Source organism: Hippoglossus stenolepis, chromosome 17 (assembly GCF_022539355.2).
Source record: "Hippoglossus stenolepis isolate QCI-W04-F060 chromosome 17, HSTE1.2, whole genome shotgun sequence".
Classification (NCBI taxonomy): Eukaryota; Metazoa; Chordata; class Actinopteri; order Pleuronectiformes; family Pleuronectidae; genus Hippoglossus; species Hippoglossus stenolepis.
Window position 1 is genome coordinate 8,667,142 of NC_061499.1, and position 17,388 is coordinate 8,684,529.

Genomic DNA, 17,388 nt, shown 5'->3' on the forward strand with positions numbered 1-17,388 from the left:
ACAGAAAGTGTTGGTTTAGTGATTCCTGATGTGAGTTTTGAGCCGCGTGCCGACTTCTCGCCGCTTCCCGAGCAGAGCAGGAGGTGCTGCTCATCTCCTCCCTGTTCCTTATGCTTTGATTAATAAAGTCACACCGCATTGTGTGATGCATTAATGATTTCAAATTCTAATTAATATACCAGACCTTTGGTCTCCTGTAATTGATATAGAATAATGCGTCAATGATACGGTCAGAGGTGAAAGTCTCGACATAAAAAACAGCTATGAAGCACATGTTGGCTGTGATTGAGGTCAGCGGAGGGCAATTTCATTTGAAAGATAGCATTTTAACATTATTCATGTCATTGCTAATTTATTTTTTCCCCAAGCCTGCATCTCTTAATTGCCATGTTTTTATTGCTTTCTTCCTTTTTTTAGCCAAAGAAACAAAAAAGTCATTATTTCTGTAAATCTGTACTCCATGTTGTGGATCGTTATTGACAGCGGCTTCAAACTAACACGTATGTGTTTTCTGTTTATGAACTAAAGGTGATCCAGATCAATTTTGAAGAGTTTGACATGGAGATAGCCTACGATACTCTGACTATAGGAGACGGAGGAGAGGTGGGAGATCCTACAGCTATACTGCAAGTGTAAGTATTCCTGTCTCCTTTACGTACTGCAAGTTAGCTCCAGTGGAAAGTTTCTTCATGGAGTTTATTCTTGTCCGGATCAAGCATCTCAGAGTAGAAGGACTTGAATGTAAATCAGATTAGAAAAACCTCAGACAAAAACAACATTCATAAATCCCACATGGGATCATATTTCTCTGCATGACGTTGGTGTTATCTAAAAGTCATGTTGTAAAACTGTTCAGAAAAATATGTTGAAAACTAATTTCCAGAAGAAAATAAACATCTTTGCTATTTTAACATTAATTATTTAATTTAAAAAAAGGAAATTAAAAGTGTTGGATAACTAAAAGCACTCGCAACTTCCTGCCTTCTTTGAAAATCCTTCATCATAAGTCCATTTGTCTTCTCAGAGCTATAAGGAGCTACATGCAGCAGCTCAGGCTCTGTTGTCGTAACATCCACCAACAAAGCGATGTTGTGAGATAAACTCCTGAAAAGATGAATGTAATAACCTCCAGAGAACGTGTTTCTGTAACTGAATTTATTTCAGTGATTTTATGAAGCAGACACATTGATAGTGTTTCCATATCGACCGGCCGACTTCAGAAAGCAGCAGTGTTGAAAGTGTAAAGTCTAACTCGTCAAAGTAAAACCTAACTTTGCCCATTTTCATTTCAAACCGTCAGCTGCTACAATGAATACAATTATCCATCTTTCTTCATACAACTGGTGAGATTTTAAAACAGCATTGCATCGTGGGGTTTTTCTCCATTGAAAAAGATGACATGAACCCGGGGGTTAAAAAATCTCAGCCGTGCCAGAAGAGTAACAGATGTGGAGCCTTTTAAAATAACCAGACGAATTTCGTTTGTTCCGCGTCGAGGCGGGACGCTAGCCTCGCAATGTCAGACCAATTTGCATTTGTGAAAAGGGTCAGGAACTTCTCAATGTTATTTCTCTGCCCAGTGGTTTCTCACAGTGTTTGTTTTACAATGTCTGTCTGTGACTTTCTTATTCAATCCTACGTGAGTCATTTCTTTATTTTCATTTTAACAACTGTTTGCATCCTTAGTCCTGGTTATGTGTAACTTTTTTTTATCCATTAGAAAACAAGAACATGTAAACAAGAACATTTAAATGAAGACATACATTTATGGATTCATCATACTGGTGTGACTACGTGCAAAGTTTCAGGAACTAATTGTTTTGTCGTAGGTGGAATTCCATATATCCTCCATATTTTTGCAGTGATATTGCTTCATATTTTGCAGATAACTATTATTTCTTCGGCGTCGTACTTCGATACAGAAACCACTGCCCTACTATGGATCCTGTGCCGTTTCATTTTCGGAGCCGATTCATCCACCTCCATTTTCTATTAATGTTTCCGAGCTCAACGCGTATAAACCCTCCTCCTCGCTTGACTTCTTTCATTCTCTCCGAGCTTCCTTCCCCGTTCCCTCCAGATACAAAAACATATCTCTCACTTAAATAAAGTACACTGCATACTCTCAGTCTGGATGTTCTGCATATGCTGGTAAGTGTGGGTGACATATGTATGCAAGCGTTTTTTTTTAGGTTTGTGTCTGTGAGAAGGAGTAAGAGATAGCAAGAGACTCGAAACCCCAAAGCACACAGGTCCCGTTTCATCCTCAGCTCTCGTATGCTCCGGCAATTTGTTCACACTCAGAGCTGCACTTAAGAATTAAGGCTTCGACTGCATAGATTAAAATGACAATGGTTTTGCATTTCTGCGTTTCAGCCTCTCGGGCAGCTTTGTCCCCGACTTGATCGTCAGCCTGACCCACCAGATGTGGCTCCACCTACAGTCAGATGAGAGCGTTGGATCGATAGGATTTAAGATCAACTATAAAGGTAAGTAACGTGGGAAATGAGAGACAATGAAATGAAAGGAAATATGTAAAAGAATGATTGGAACAGTTTAGCAGCTGTAGTTTGAACTTTAACTTGGCGATCGGCCGGAGCGCTGGTCCTATCAAGCCAATTTGTTTATTATGGAAGCATCAATGAGTCAGTGTTTGGATCTACAATAGGTCTGTGGAGATCTCTTTCACACAGTAAACATCATCATGTCCTGTTTGTGGACCAATTATCCTCCTCCATTTTCCACCCTGTAGCCTGGAAGGACCTTTAGTGTTAGAATCCACAGTGACCAAAAGAACTTTCTTGTGTGACTGCAAAAGAAGTAATTGCTCAGACCATGTTGACACCACTGCAGTTGAACTACTGTGTTTGAACGGATATTTCCAAACGCCTGAACAACCATGTCAGGCCAGTAGGAGTTTACATTAACAAGCCGTCAGATACCACAGAAGAACACTGTGGTTCAGGTAATATTTGGCGAGGCAGACGCTGGTGAATGGTGGTAATGCTGTTCAGAAATGCTCAATTTAGCTGCAAACTTGTAATTCATCCTAACATCCAAACGAGAGAAACCGCCATCGTGCACAAAGTAAGCTGTGACATCATCATTACCCCAAACGCTCCAGTTTACATGCATATGGATACATGGAAGCAAAACTTAAAAAAAATCTGAAGTTTGGAAGGCATTTGCAAATATATCCTTAGTGTGGACTAGAGGTTCAAGCACAGAGGAACAAGTTTGTTTTTGTTTTGCAAAATATCCAAATATGTGTGGACAGGAAATTGGTGTTTAATTTAACAACTTTAGATATCCCTGCTTAAGTTAAATTACTACCTTAAATCCCCGACTGCAATTCGAATTTTACACAACACAATAAACCTTTCACTACTTTCACCGAGACAAAACAAAACCATCAGGAGAAAAGTTTTTGTTCCTTGCCTGTGGTCCCATTCCATCCTGTCTTGGTTCGCCGGGAAAGTTTGGCTGCTTAACAATGAACTCTGAAGTGAGTGACTCCAGGGAAATCTAAGGAAATGAAAGGAAAATGCAATGTGTCATTGTTCTGCAAAGACGACTTGTGGTCTGTCCAGCGAACGCATTGTTTTTTTGTCCTACAGTCGTTGGCATTTTGAATCTGAATTCACTGGACCATCAATAAATCCTTTCGAGGCTTAGGTTGTAGTAATGTAGAAGCTCGGTTCAGGGGTTTCCCAGATTAAAGAGTCCTCCCATCAAATCATCCCAAAACTCTTCACTCTCTTTGTTTCAAAAAATACAAACGACATTTATCTAAATATCACGAGTCAGTTTCTTCACAGTTGAATCACGTCCTGCTATGTTTAAAAAAAACATTTCCAAAGTTCCCTGTTTGATAGATGTAGTATGAATTAAATTTCCCCTGAAACACTGAGCTTTGCTGCACAGATGAACTTTGCGTGCCTCGTTCCAGTTTAATAATTTGCTGCTTTATCGTCATAAAGACAAGGCCTCAAGTTACAGGAGAGGAGGGACAATGACTCATTGTTTTGATATGTTTTCTTCTCCTTTTATTTCCCTTTGAGTGTCAATGTGAGGTTAAAACGAACGAACACAAAATGGTGATTAAAAGAAGACAAAGTCAAATTAAATTGAAGGTACATGTATTTTCCAGTACTGCAGTATTTTATACACTTTAAAGATTCTGTAGAGCACAGAAGCTTTGAACTACAAATCAACCAAATATGACAATATCGTCTTTCTCAAAGATCTTCTCCCAATACAGATGAGATGTGTCGTTGATTTTATTCATTCGAGCCGCCACAGATCTGCATGTTTAAAAAAGGAGTCACGCCAACTTGAAATCATAAACGGCATCTGCTAAGGGGCTCCACAAAATCCCTGTTCATTTCCTCTGAGTAATTTCCCCATAGGGATCAATAGAAAAATGAATGGAGAGTGCCGCCATTTAAATGCATCCATGCTTATAATAATGCTCGGGTTGCACGTGCATGATGGAGTGCAGCGCTCGCATTCCCATAGTTTAACAATCGAGAAAACATTTAAACTGTATTTATCCCAGTGAGGATAATCAAATGCCAGTTTTATTTTATTTTATTTGTAGGTGCTCAACGGACTGGATGGAGTTTATATCTATAAATGTGACTTTCTCACTCAAACCACAACAACCTGAGAAGTTCTATCGATACTCGGTGCGAGATGAATGTGTTTGTCTCAGAGTGTTGGCTCCACAAGATTTACTATAAGAGGGGTGAGGGGGTATCAGTGGGTGGCTGTGTGAGATGTATGTGTGTTTTCCATTGTGTGTGTATATTCCTAAAACTACATCCTATAGACCTTGGCTAGGAAATATAAGCATTATTAGTAACTCGAGTGTTACTGCAAAGTCACAGATGTGCTACTTGCGTGTGTGTGTGTGTGTGTGTGTGTGTGTGTGTGTGTGTGTGTGTGTGTGTGTGTGTGTGTGTGTGTGTGTGTGTGTGTGTGTGTGACAGGTCCTCCGTCAGTGAGCCAGCGAAGCTCCACCATCAAGTCACTCACCTTTTCCTCTCCTCACATGCTCCCTCTCTTCCCTTCTCTTTGTGTTTGTCTCTCTATCCGTCCCATTTTTCCTCATTAGTCATCTCTACATCCCCAATTCTCTCTCTCTCTCTCTCTCTCTCCATCTCTCTCTCTTGTCTTCTTTCTAAAATCACAGCATTTTCTCCGTCACCTTGGTCTTCGGTGCTCATTCCATTCTCTCCCCTTTTCCCTCTGTCACCCATCTTCTCTCACGTCCTCTCATCTCCTGCAGCCGGCCAGTCCTGCTTCCCTCTTTCTTCTTTGGGCTTATTCACCGTCCACCTCGCTCTTTGTTGCTTTCTTTTGATCCTCCTCTCTTTCTCTCTCTCTCTCTCCGTATCTCTCCCTCTCTCCATCTCTGTGTCCCACTCCTTTTTTCTTGTCACCATTCATCTTTTATTAAAGCCAAGGTCACTAACCTGGCAACACTTTGACTCCTCTTCCCCGTTGCAAGACAAAGCCTCCCACACGCACACACACACACACACACACACACACACACACACCCTAACCCTGCACTTGTCTCTCTATAGTTGTGAGGACACTCATTGACAGAATGCATTCCATAGCATTCCATAACCCTAACCCTAACCATATCCTTAACCAACACAACAAAATGACCTGAGCCTAACCCTAAGCTAAATCTAACCCTAACCCCAAAACCAGGTCTTAATGATGGTATTGGACCAAAATTGTCCCTCATAACTATAGATAGACACACACACACACACACACACACACACACACACACACACACACACACACACACACACACACACACACACACACACTACCAACTGAACCATGGCGTTTAACAGTTATAGAGTTAAGAGCACTTTAACATTACAGCCGTCGTTTAAACAAAAGTTTTTGTCGACTCTATGAATAATTTAACATAAGCTTGTATTTCAGTCTGCACGACCCATAAAGAGGTTGTTATCGAGGGTCGTAGCACATAATGTTTACGTGTCTATATGTTAATGTGTGATTGTGGAGTTTAACAACACCTGTGTACTTTCCAAGTGTATCCGCTTTAAATTTCCTTTATGGTTTGAGCAACACAACAATAAAACAGCATTTCAGTTGTTTACTTTTATTTTCTAGGAAATGAAAAAAATATATTGGGTGTTTTATACATGAATGCGTGTCAAGGTGTTTCAGGATATAGATTTTACAGAATACATGTGACTTCAAATCGGGTTTCGGTCGGTTTAAGAAGAGAAACGGTTGAAATGAGTATCTGAGGATATTAATGAGGAATCGGTTATGTATTCATTCTAATTCACTTAAGTGTTGTTTTTATACTTTTAGACGGTAATAATGACACTATAACATGTTAGATTTTTTTCTGTGTGTCAGTTTTGAATCCAGAACATATTCAACATTCATTGTCAATAGTTGGTGACAAACTACACAGACCAGACACAAGAAATATTCTGAATTTTATTTTTGAAATCGCTGAGGGGCCCTAACAGCTTTCAATTAGATCTTTCACCTAGTGATGGATTTTACTCCAGCGAATATATCATTAACTCTACCAAACATGTTCTGAATCAGAGAGAAGGTATTCTGCGGTTAGCAGTGCCGACCCGTGTCACTTCCTCTTCCCCCACGTCTGCTCAGGCTGTGTGACCTCAGCTTCCAACCACCGGCTCATCTTACTTTCCAGCTTTTTTTCAAGAGCAGGATTTTCAGAGCACCACCGTGGCGTTTCTATAATTTAAACACAGCAGCTGCCATTTGGATTGATGCAGAATTCATCCCTCCACACAGGGTAAAACCTTCTGCTCCACTTAAGAGCAGCAGCTGATTCCTGCCAATTGCAACAGGCACAGGTGCTCGGTGCCCTCAGTCCGCCTTTAGTCACCAAAGTCGTATTTCTGGCCGCGTGCGTGTGAGACGGTGGACACCTGTACGTCAGTGTGATGGAAGTGTCAGGTGCACTGTGGTGTTAGATGTGTCTAATGCGATGTGAGACGGGAGCTTTGAGCAACACAATCGCCATCAAACCATTCATAAATAACTAATGGAATCCCTTAAATATACAAGAGTTAGTGTTTGATAAAATATTATACTACCACTATTTATTTAAAGTCTGTCTGCCAGATATACCGCGGTGTGAATAATTACTTCCAGGAGTGTTTTCCAATATTCTAACCATAAAAGATGCAACACGTCGGATTATAAATCCAAATGTTTGCGTCACCTCTCCTCCGTTTTCCCCTGAAGCATGTGTGAGTGACGATTTTGAGACTTCCCTTTCTGACGATGAGTCATTACCTTGAGCTCCTGCTTTTTGTGCATCATTCACAGCCTCGTCCCATCATTCTCTGTTACGTAACGCTGTGCTGGGAAACTACAAAGTGCTGCACACACGTCAAGATGCTGCTTCACAGCCGGTTGTCAAGGGGGGGGATGGATGGCACACATGTTAATCTCATGACAAAGGGCTTTTACTCCACGTGTGCCACATATTACTGGAATTATCGCAAAGTGTGCCATGAGTTAACTCTGCTGCCAACACAAGCAAATTATATAACAGTATTTTCTTAGGAGGAGGAAAAGTATACTGTATGTTGGTATAGCTTCTCTCCTCTCCTCTCCTCTCCTCTCCCTCTCCTCTCCTCTCCTCTCCTCTCCTCTCCTCTCCTCTCTCCTCTCCTCTTCTCTTCTCTTCCATCACCCAGTCATCATGTCGGCTCTTTCAGGATTTTTCATCTGTTTTTTATGGTTTTTAATATGTGATGTATTTTATAGGAGGGGAAGGATGTCAAGGTGGATTTTTACAACACACTTGACTCCTGGTTTTGTGAGGCTGTAGCGTGTGTGTGTGTGTGTGTGTGTGTGTGTGTGTGTGTGTGTGTGTGTGTGTGTGTGTGTGTGTGTGTGTGTGTGTGTGTGTGCGCGCGCTGAAAGGTATAGAGAGAATGTGGTGTTGTTGTGTGTTTACTTTATATCTCAAAGCCCTTCTACATCTACGTTTCTGTGTGTAATTGCAAGCGTGTCTATCTTTGAAAATAAGTGTTGAATGGTAGATTGGATTAGAGATGGAAAATAATTTCCTGCTGCTGACATCTAAACAAAATGTATGAAGCCATCTACATCATTTGTTCAAATCCTAGACATTCATAAAAATAAACGAATAACAACTACAACTATGACAAAAACCTTAGACAAAATATTTAAAATGTACTTTGACCTTTTAATTTAAGCCATATCCATCCACTAACATGGAGGAGGTGGGGTTTATGGTTCATGCAGCCAGCCACCAGGGGGCGATCAAGATGACTTGGCTTCACTTATGAGGAGCTCACGTTTTGTTCACATTTATAAACGGTATCGTGAATTAGAGAGAAAGCCAGTCGAGGACAGATGCCACATGAGGCACTAAAACAAACTTAATTTGCAAACAATAAAACATCTATAAACATCCCATGATGAACTCTCCTTAATAAAAACACCTCATATGTGCGTAGAAGATATTTCATCATGCAATAATGATACCAGACGCCTGCTCAGTCTTAACGTTGTTGTAAAATTAGTGTCGGGTCCCCGAGGATCACAGTCGTCCTGCAGCGCTGTAGTCCAGACACAGAGCAGGTCTCTCTTAATCACACAGCACTAAACTGCATTTCATTCACAGCCACTGAAACACCATGAAATATGAAGTCATGAAATATTCATTCACAACATAACCAGAAAATGTGGTTCAATTTTACAGTCAATAACCTTCCTATTGGGTTAGTGAATCAAAGCCTTTTAGGGTTGCTTGCTTGCGTCCATGTGTGCGTGCGTGCGTGCGTGCGTGCGTGCGTGCGTGCGTGTGTGCGTGTGCGTGTGCGTGTGTGTGTATGTGTGTGTGCATGCTTCAAAGGTAACCTGTGAAGGGCAGGCCTTACTTAATCACAGCACTGTAAACACCATTTCATTTTCTAGTCATGAATTATTGACTCCAGTAATATTCTCTTGTAGCCACCAGTGTTAGTGATTCTGAAATACTATATCTCTCATCATTCAGTCAAAATTCATTGTTAAAAAAATGGATTGTTCCCCCCCATTAGGACTTCATCATATATTCCATCTATTTCAAATCACACACACCTAGTTACAGTTTGAAGAATTGTCCTGTTTCTGGTCATTTTAAATTCTAGCAAAGGAATTTCCTTTCCCTCACATAGATTAAACGAGCAAGGACTGATGGAGCCTTGTTGTACTTAGAAGAAACGTATGAGATGTCGGGTTTTTTTTGGCCCCTTATTGGTCATGAAGTCATTAGAGAGGCTCATCAAGAAGAAGCTCCAGATGGTTGAGATGGTTAGACTCTTTTGTTTTAACTATAAACAAGAGAACGGTTGACAAAAATGTGGCTTTAACCTTTAGATAAGTTTTTTCTTGCTTTCTTGTTTTATCCATTTGTTCTCTTGTGGCACGGCAAGAAGTGGCAGTGACGGAAAAAAATGCCTCAGAGACGTGGCTGTCCTTTTCCCTCGCCTGTACTTTGTGCTCACAGATGATTGCCAGAATCTTCGTGAGGACGGACACATCCTGAAATCCACTGATTACGCTGGAATCACAAGGTCACGAGACAGAGCCTGGGTGTTTTTACGGCCGGGGTCTGGAGTGATGTACACCCGCTCGGAGAAAACAGCCCAATTATAATCTATGATCTTAGAAAAGTCCAATTTATCAAGTTGGAAGTATTCTGGAGTTTGAGCATTGACTTTAAAAAAGCATTTTGTGCACTCTAAGTAAGACGAGTGGGCAGAGGTCGCTTGTCTTAATGAGAACAGTGAGAACAGACAATTGTTGTCTTTCTTGTAACATTGCCTATGAAATCAATCCTCAAAAGCTCCTCAGTGGCTCCAGAGAGGCAGGGGGAAAATGTCAGTAAAGCAAGTGTAATAAATTAGATCATTTTCATTCGGCAGGCTGTCCGCGCTGATGTCTGCAGTGCGAGCGAGTCAATTTGAGCCACTCCCTTTAGGTCGAGGTGTCACATGGCCGCCAGCTAATTAGACAGAGTGAAGTTCCCATTTCTTCCTCACGCTGAAAAACCTGCTGGAACATGCATAATAGACTTCCTCTTCTTCTGTGGTTTTTATAAGGTGCCATTATTATTTCATGTGGTTTCAATGAGTTTAATGCATCTTGGTTTTTTGTTTCGCCAGCTTCGCTAAGGGGACATTGGAAATAAAACACAGCATGAGCCGAAACATGCAGGAGAGTTTTTATAGAAGATTACAAGTATTAGACTATGCACGAGCACCACAGCTACACACTCGGCGTTCGATCACTATTAGCAACCCGGCTCTAAAATCAATCTCACAATGGTCACAAAAGAGAAACAGCCCATAAGCTTTTTCTTCTCTCCAAACTCATTATAGCCCCAAAATCTATTACCTTACTCTCCCAGATCTTTACAAGAAGTGCGTGTGTGTGTGTGTGTGTGTGTGTGTGTGTGTGTGTGTGTGTGTGTGTGTGTGTGTGTGTGTGTGTGTGTGTGTGTGTGTGTGCATGTGTGTGTGTCCATGTATTTCCATGGAGAATGGTATGTGAGCATGATGGAATATTACCAAACAGAACGGAGTGAGGCTCAATGTGCAATCTCAAACATGATATTGAAGTTCCACTCTCACACACACACACACACACACACACACACACACTTGCATGCATAAATTTTACGGCTAAGCTCCTTTGTGAATGCGTCAGCCTTGTTGTCACAAACACAACAGGATTCTTTGTGTACGTGTGTGTTTGCCTCTGTGCGAGAAATGTGTGTATATGTGTGTGTGTGTGATGCTGAGGAGAGACGGACTGCAGATGTGGGATTGTGTGGCCTTGTTAACGTGTGGGTGGGTGGGTGGGTGGGTGTGTGTGTGTGTGTGTGTGTGTGTGTGTGTGTGTGTGTGTGTGTGTGTGTGTGTGTGTGTGTGTGTGTGTGTGTGTGTCCACTGAGCGTGTGTGTGAGAGTAGTATAGGAATGTTTTCCGACTGTACGCCTGTTTTCTCTCCAAAGCAATTTGTTCTCCATTCTTCTGCAATGTGTGTGTGTGTGTGTGTGTGTGTGTGTGTGTGTGTGTGTGTGTGTGTGTGTGTGTGTGTGTGTGTGTGTGTGTGTGTGTGCGTGTGTGCGTGTGTGCGTTAGGCAGGCTGTGATTGGTCAGGTCTGTGGGCTTCATAAAGACAATGTCATGATGGAAATTAATGCAATACATCACAAACACACGCTCAGACACCCACACAAGCACAAACCTGTGCCTCCTGCCACAGGCCACTCCTGTAAATAATACTGAAAATAGGAGAAGAGAACAGGGGAATAAAAGGGAGGAAGACTTTGGGAAATAAAGGGGGGGGGGTATTTACAGAAATACCTCATGCAAGAATGTAGAATCAAACATGGGTCTGTCCAACCCTATAATCAGAGCATCCTAAAAGAGATGGATATAGATTTTGCTCTGGGTTTAGCAGTAATAAGCATTTAGAAGTAGAAGCGTTCAGTCTAATCATCTTCAAGCAAGGTGGTTCAGTTGGATCTGTACAAAATGAAATGAACAGAAGAGCAACGTTGACAATCAGACAGGGGGCTGCTCTGAAGTGGACAGGTATACATACTATAAACTTGAGTATAGATGCTTTATTTATTAATTGTACTTTTTTTAAACTGCACATTGTCTGCATTAGTATTGTGTATGTGTATTTTGATTCATCACCACTTTGAGCAGCACTCACCTGTATGAAGGGTGCTATACAAATACAGTTTGGTTGGTCGATCGATTTATTGATTGATTGATTTATTGATTGATTGATTTATTGATTTCATTATGTTCTTTACGTTTGTCTTGACTGACTTTTGTCCATTACCTCCATTTCCTTCAATCATTCGGAGACATTTACAGACCTGAGCGTCGGGTCAAGACTCATGTTATCTCAGGTCATTTGTTCCGGTCTCCAAGGTCCACGCAGTCGTTGATGTTCCCTGTGAACACTGTGTCTTTGCAGAAATAGACAAAGAGAGCTGCGGCGACCCCGGGACTCCTCTGTATGGAATAAGGGAAGGCGACAGCTTCTCAAATGGCGGAATCCTGAGATTTGAGTGCCAGTTTGGCTTCGAGCTGATCGGAGAGAGAACCATCTCCTGCCAAGACAACAATCAGTGGTCGGCAAACATCCCCATATGCATATGTAAGTAATGCAATCACTGAGATGCGTTACACAGGGATATGGCTGCAGGAGGGGGGGGGCATGGCGTAAGCTCTGCTGTGATGTAGACAACAGTCAGTCTGACCTATCACTATGTTGACAGTACAGAGTTTATTAAGGCCCGGAGCGGATGATGACCGATGATGCTGTGGAGAATGAATATTTAACTGAAATATTTTTCATTCGGCATTTCTTTCTCTTCCATTGCCTGAATCCTTACCCCCCCTCCTTCCCCCCATCTCTCCTTCTCTGTGTTTCTCTATCTTCCTCCCACAGTCCCCTGCATGTCCAACTTCACAGCCCCCGCAGGTACCGTCCTCTCCCCAGATTACCCAGAAGGCTACGGGAACAACATGAACTGCATCTGGCTCATCCAATCAGAACCGGGTTCCAGAATCCACTTGGCTTTTAATGACTTTGACCTGGAGGCCCCCTACGATTCCCTGACGCTGAAAGACGGCGAGACAAACGATGCCGTCGTCATCGGGAGGTTCTCCGGAGCCGAGAGTCCTTCCCATCTGACGTCCAACACCAACACGCTGAGGCTGGAGTTCCAGGCTGATCACTCCATGTCAGGAAGAGGATTTAATATCACTTACAGCAGTATGTCGTTTTTTTTCTTATCTCATTCTGTTCTTCTTTCCATTTTAAATGAAGAGAAATGGCCACATTTATTTGCTCTGCTGCGAAACAAGATGAGATGTGGAAATAGGATATTAACAATATGCTATGTAGGACCAAAATCTGAGTTTCAAGCATTTTTCCTACAAGTTGAAGTTTGACTCGTGGTCACAACAGGAAAAGGATCATTTAGCTGTAAATTTATTTCCCTTTGCAGCAGAATGATGCCGGCGTCTCTGAGGCTGAGAAATTGTTCTGTTTTCAAGCTACGAGGCAGCATTTCTCAAATTACTGTAAATGAATTTTATGCATGAGTTTCAGCAGGGACCCCAAGTGCCTGTATTGGATATGAGGGTTTTTTTATCCTGAAACTCCGTAACCACCCATACTGCAACCAGTCTGTGGTCGAAACTTTATCTGTAACAATCACAACTACTTTGATGGAAGGTGTTACAATGTGCGGGGAGCAGATTCTTTCTAATCCTCATAATTGTCTTCACAACAACCTCTTTATAGTGCAACTGCAATTCTCCCCATCACATACTGTATATTTGATGTTGGGATGTTAGATAGAAGCTCTACACAGCTCTAACAGTTAGATCAGACCGCTTCAACCAGACAAAGATTTGTTTCGGAGGAGACTAAAGACAAGCTGTATTGATTCAAGTGGGGTCATGTAGCTGTTACAGCAGCTAAGAATAGAGGTGTAGGTGTTAAACAAAGAGGAAATATGACGAGAGAGGAAATAAGACAAGGGAGGAAAACTTTTTTGGGAACTTTTTGGCTTGTTTGTTTTCGTCAAATGAGACAACTGATATTATTTTCATCTCTGCAATATATCTCGTGAGAAAGAGACTAAAGCCATAGCACTTAAAAGGTCTCCCTGCCATTGTTGAAATGACTTCCTCATGTCCTATGGTTGACTTGCTTGAATGATTGGCTACACTGCCCCCTACAATTTACAGTGGTACTTCTTAATTTTTTCAATTTCGTAAAAAAAAAAGATTGAAATGAACGCAGAGTAAGAACAGAAGTTTGCAAATAAACGTTGAGCGTAAATGAGCCGTCAGCCTTGCTCAAGACAACTTGAAGTAAGCGGAACTATCCGAGCTAACTTTTCAAAAGCTTTTTTTTTAACTATCGCACCTTGTGTCTTTAACCTCTGTCATAATATAATCTAAGATGTTAGGGATGTGGGAGCAGTTAGCATCTCAGAAATCCACATCTTCAGTAGAGTTGTCAGCCCCGCAAACATCTGCAAAATCCATCAAAGCCCAGGTGACTCTTAGATGTATTGATGGCGAGCTTGCTAGACAACAGGATACAACGTGTACGGTAAATAATGGATTTGTTTGAAGGTATATTTGTTCATTTTTGATGCAGGTGAACCGTTTGCCCCCCGCTAGCAGTCTTTGAGCTAATTTAGGCTAAACACGTCTCCACACCGGACAAACAAGAGATGGAAATTGATATTGATCTTCTCGGCTGAATGTGGGTTTGATGGCAAACAGGCATATTTCCCATAGCAGAAGCTGTTCTGTCCCCACAGTGTGTCTGTGATTTATCATTCCGTGTATATCAGATTTCCTAAACAGTTTTTAGCTTACTGCCTTCGCTTATTTATTTAAGATTATTATTTGATAGTCAACTGTGAAGAGGTAGTAGATAGGAAACAAGGTTGAGAAATTGAAGGGCTAACACATGCACAATCGATCCATGGACGCTGTGGGTTATGTGGCGTACATTGTAACAATTCGGACACCAGAACACTCTAGTGTTAGTCATTTCTAATCATTCTATCTCACCAGATTGCTAAATTGGTAAAACATGAGCATTTTAAACTTGGACTCTACGGCCCTGTATTACCGTCAGCATGCTGAATGTGCATATGAGCCAAAACATAGAAAGACAAAGCAGGAATCAAAGCAGGAATCCAGAAAAGACAGATTATAATTATTATTGTAAAAGTTTTCATGGCCAGGACTGAATGTCACATGGAAGGAATTCATCTCTTGGACATCTTATCAAAATGGAGCCTGTGATTGCCTGTAAAGTTGAGTTCTCATCGTCTTTTTCTATAAGTCTCTGACATCTTTCTCATTATATCTGTGTCTCCCTGTAACCGTGTACCCCAGCGTTTGGCCATAACGAGTGCCCGGACCCTGGCATCCCTATCAACGCTCGTCGCTTCGGAGACAGCTTCCAGCTGGGCAGCTCCATCTCCGTGGTCTGCGAGGACGGTTTTATCAAAACCCAGGGAACCGAGACCATCACCTGTCAGCTGGAAAAAGGGAAAGTCATGTGGAGCGGGCCCATCCCGAAATGTGAAGGTAAATATTGAATATTTGATTAAATTTTAATTTAGGAACAATATGTCATCCAAGACATCATCTTAAAGACCCAGGGGCTGGAAATTATCTATTGCCAGCTTGGCAGAGGGGAAAAAAGTACAGAGGTGGCCATTTAACCTAAATACACTGAAAAATAAATATTAAATCACCGTCGCCACAGATCCAGCTACAGATACTGTGACTGTAGTAAAGTTTTAAAATATAAAACCATTTTTGCACAGTGTGTGGGAGTAGAGATTGAAATGAGCTGTAACAGAAATGTGAACTTAATGGCATATAGATGTGAATATGTCAGCTATATTTGGGTATAATTGTCATTATGGCATTTCATAAAAGAAGAAACTGAAACCACAAGTCAATCTGCCTATTAGTCACTACACCACTCCATTTTAATCATAGTTATTTAATATATCAATTTCACACTGTTAACACTGTAATTTATCATCCATATACAATCAGAGTAATTATATTAGCATGTAAATGTATAATCATTTACTAAGGCGGAAACAGTGGAACGTCTAATCAAATCAAAGTCGTGTATGAAAGTGCACAGAACAAAAAAAGTGTGAGTGTTTCAGGTGAAACTCCAGCAGCAGGTATAATTAACTTCAACTATTTCCAACACTGTCTTTTGATGGAGCTGTTGATAGTACAAAGAAAGAACCACGTTAATTCTGCTCGAGGACATTTCATGTTCCCCAGATCCACGTCAGCTCACTCCTGTCTGAAACCGTTTGGATGGAAAAATGTGGAAGATATTAGTGGTGGTGACAAATCCACACATACAGTAATTCTGGCCTGGCTCTGCTTTTGCAAAGTTCCACTAATTATTTTCCTTTTACAGCGAGAAACTTTGTTCATTTCACTCACAGATGGTTAGTTAACTAGCTGGTGAACACAGTGGAGCATCTTCGCAGCTCGAGAGTCGGCTTCTTCCCTCAGGAGGTGGCGGCCGCCAAAGCAGAGCAGGAACGAGACGAGATATCCGATTTAAATATGTCAACATGTGAATTAATGCTGGTGCTGCTCCACATTTGCTCAACGTGTAAATCTTAGGCTGTCCATAAAGATATATGACATGGCGGCTCCCAAAAAGTGAAGCCTAGGTGATAAACAATGCCTCCTCCTAGTTAGTGAATCGGACATGGACCAGATTAATGTCATTTTAAGTTGTTGTTGTCACACTGGTGTATGTTCAGGGGATATCTTTCTCCCAGTTTGGTTTTATGAGTTATTTCATTCTATAAAAGTTCTCTAAAAAGACTGACAGCTCCATCCCCCACTCGCTACCACAAAGACTCTAAACGCACAAAATGGCAGCGTTCTGGGATATTTAGGCTTTATTCCTGGATAGTGCGAGGAACTGAAGACGCTTTGTCCATCGTTATTTACAGTTTATGGTGTAAATAGGCAACAGTTTGTTAACATGTTTGCCATCTTGTTGTTATTCCTCCGATGTGGCAGAAAAAGTAGGTTTATCACACATTTAAATGCGTAAACTAAGTCGGACTCCTATCCAAAAGTCATGGACTTATTGTGAAATCCCAGCATGCTTTACTGAATTCTGCTCGGCCTGTTTACTGTTGCAGGAAAAAGATTTTCTCACTAAAAGACGTTTTCGTTGTTATCTGCTTGTCAGCTGTCGATGAAAATAACCAACTCCAGTCCTGGACTTGGACGTTCGATGATACAAATCAAATTTCATCGTCTCTCATACAGTATTTGTGTTCTCTCTGCCCCCGCATTCTCCCCCAGCACCATGTGGAGGCCACTTCTCAGCCCCGACTGGAGTGATTTTGTCTCCTGGGTGGCCTGGTTACTACAAAGACTCCCTCAGCTGTGAGTGGGTGATTGAATCAGAGCCTGGACGCTCCATCAAAATCTCATTTGACAGGTGGGTGGCATAATTCTTTGATCCCGCATGTTGTAAAAGGCAACTCGCAGCTTTGAACGAGCAGGAGTGTGCGGATTGATCAGAATCACCACCGAGTACTTCTGACAAGCAGCCGTTTACAAAACCTTGAGTTTATGGGGGATTTAGCATGTGCATAATAATAATGTCTTAAATTTCATTGGCTGTATCAATACTGTTGTTGATCAGGATGAGTGGGTTATTTTTTTATAATATACATGTGTTCTCTGAGCTATGAACTGC

General features: G+C 41.5%; 1 protein-coding gene across 1 annotated transcript in view; it reads left to right on the top strand.

Moving 5' to 3' along the window:
• Nucleotides 1-17,388, top strand: part of csmd3b (CUB and Sushi multiple domains 3b) — a 318,096-nt gene that overhangs the window by 218,368 nt on the left and 82,340 nt on the right. Inside the window, exons 11-16 of the mRNA XM_047344329.1 lie at nucleotides 529-632; nucleotides 2,377-2,489; nucleotides 12,061-12,243; nucleotides 12,538-12,864; nucleotides 15,018-15,212; nucleotides 16,989-17,127. Of these exons, the coding sequence (XP_047200285.1) occupies nucleotides 529-632; nucleotides 2,377-2,489; nucleotides 12,061-12,243; nucleotides 12,538-12,864; nucleotides 15,018-15,212; nucleotides 16,989-17,127 (1,061 nt within the window). The remainder of the gene's footprint in view (nucleotides 1-528; nucleotides 633-2,376; nucleotides 2,490-12,060; nucleotides 12,244-12,537; nucleotides 12,865-15,017; nucleotides 15,213-16,988; nucleotides 17,128-17,388) is intronic.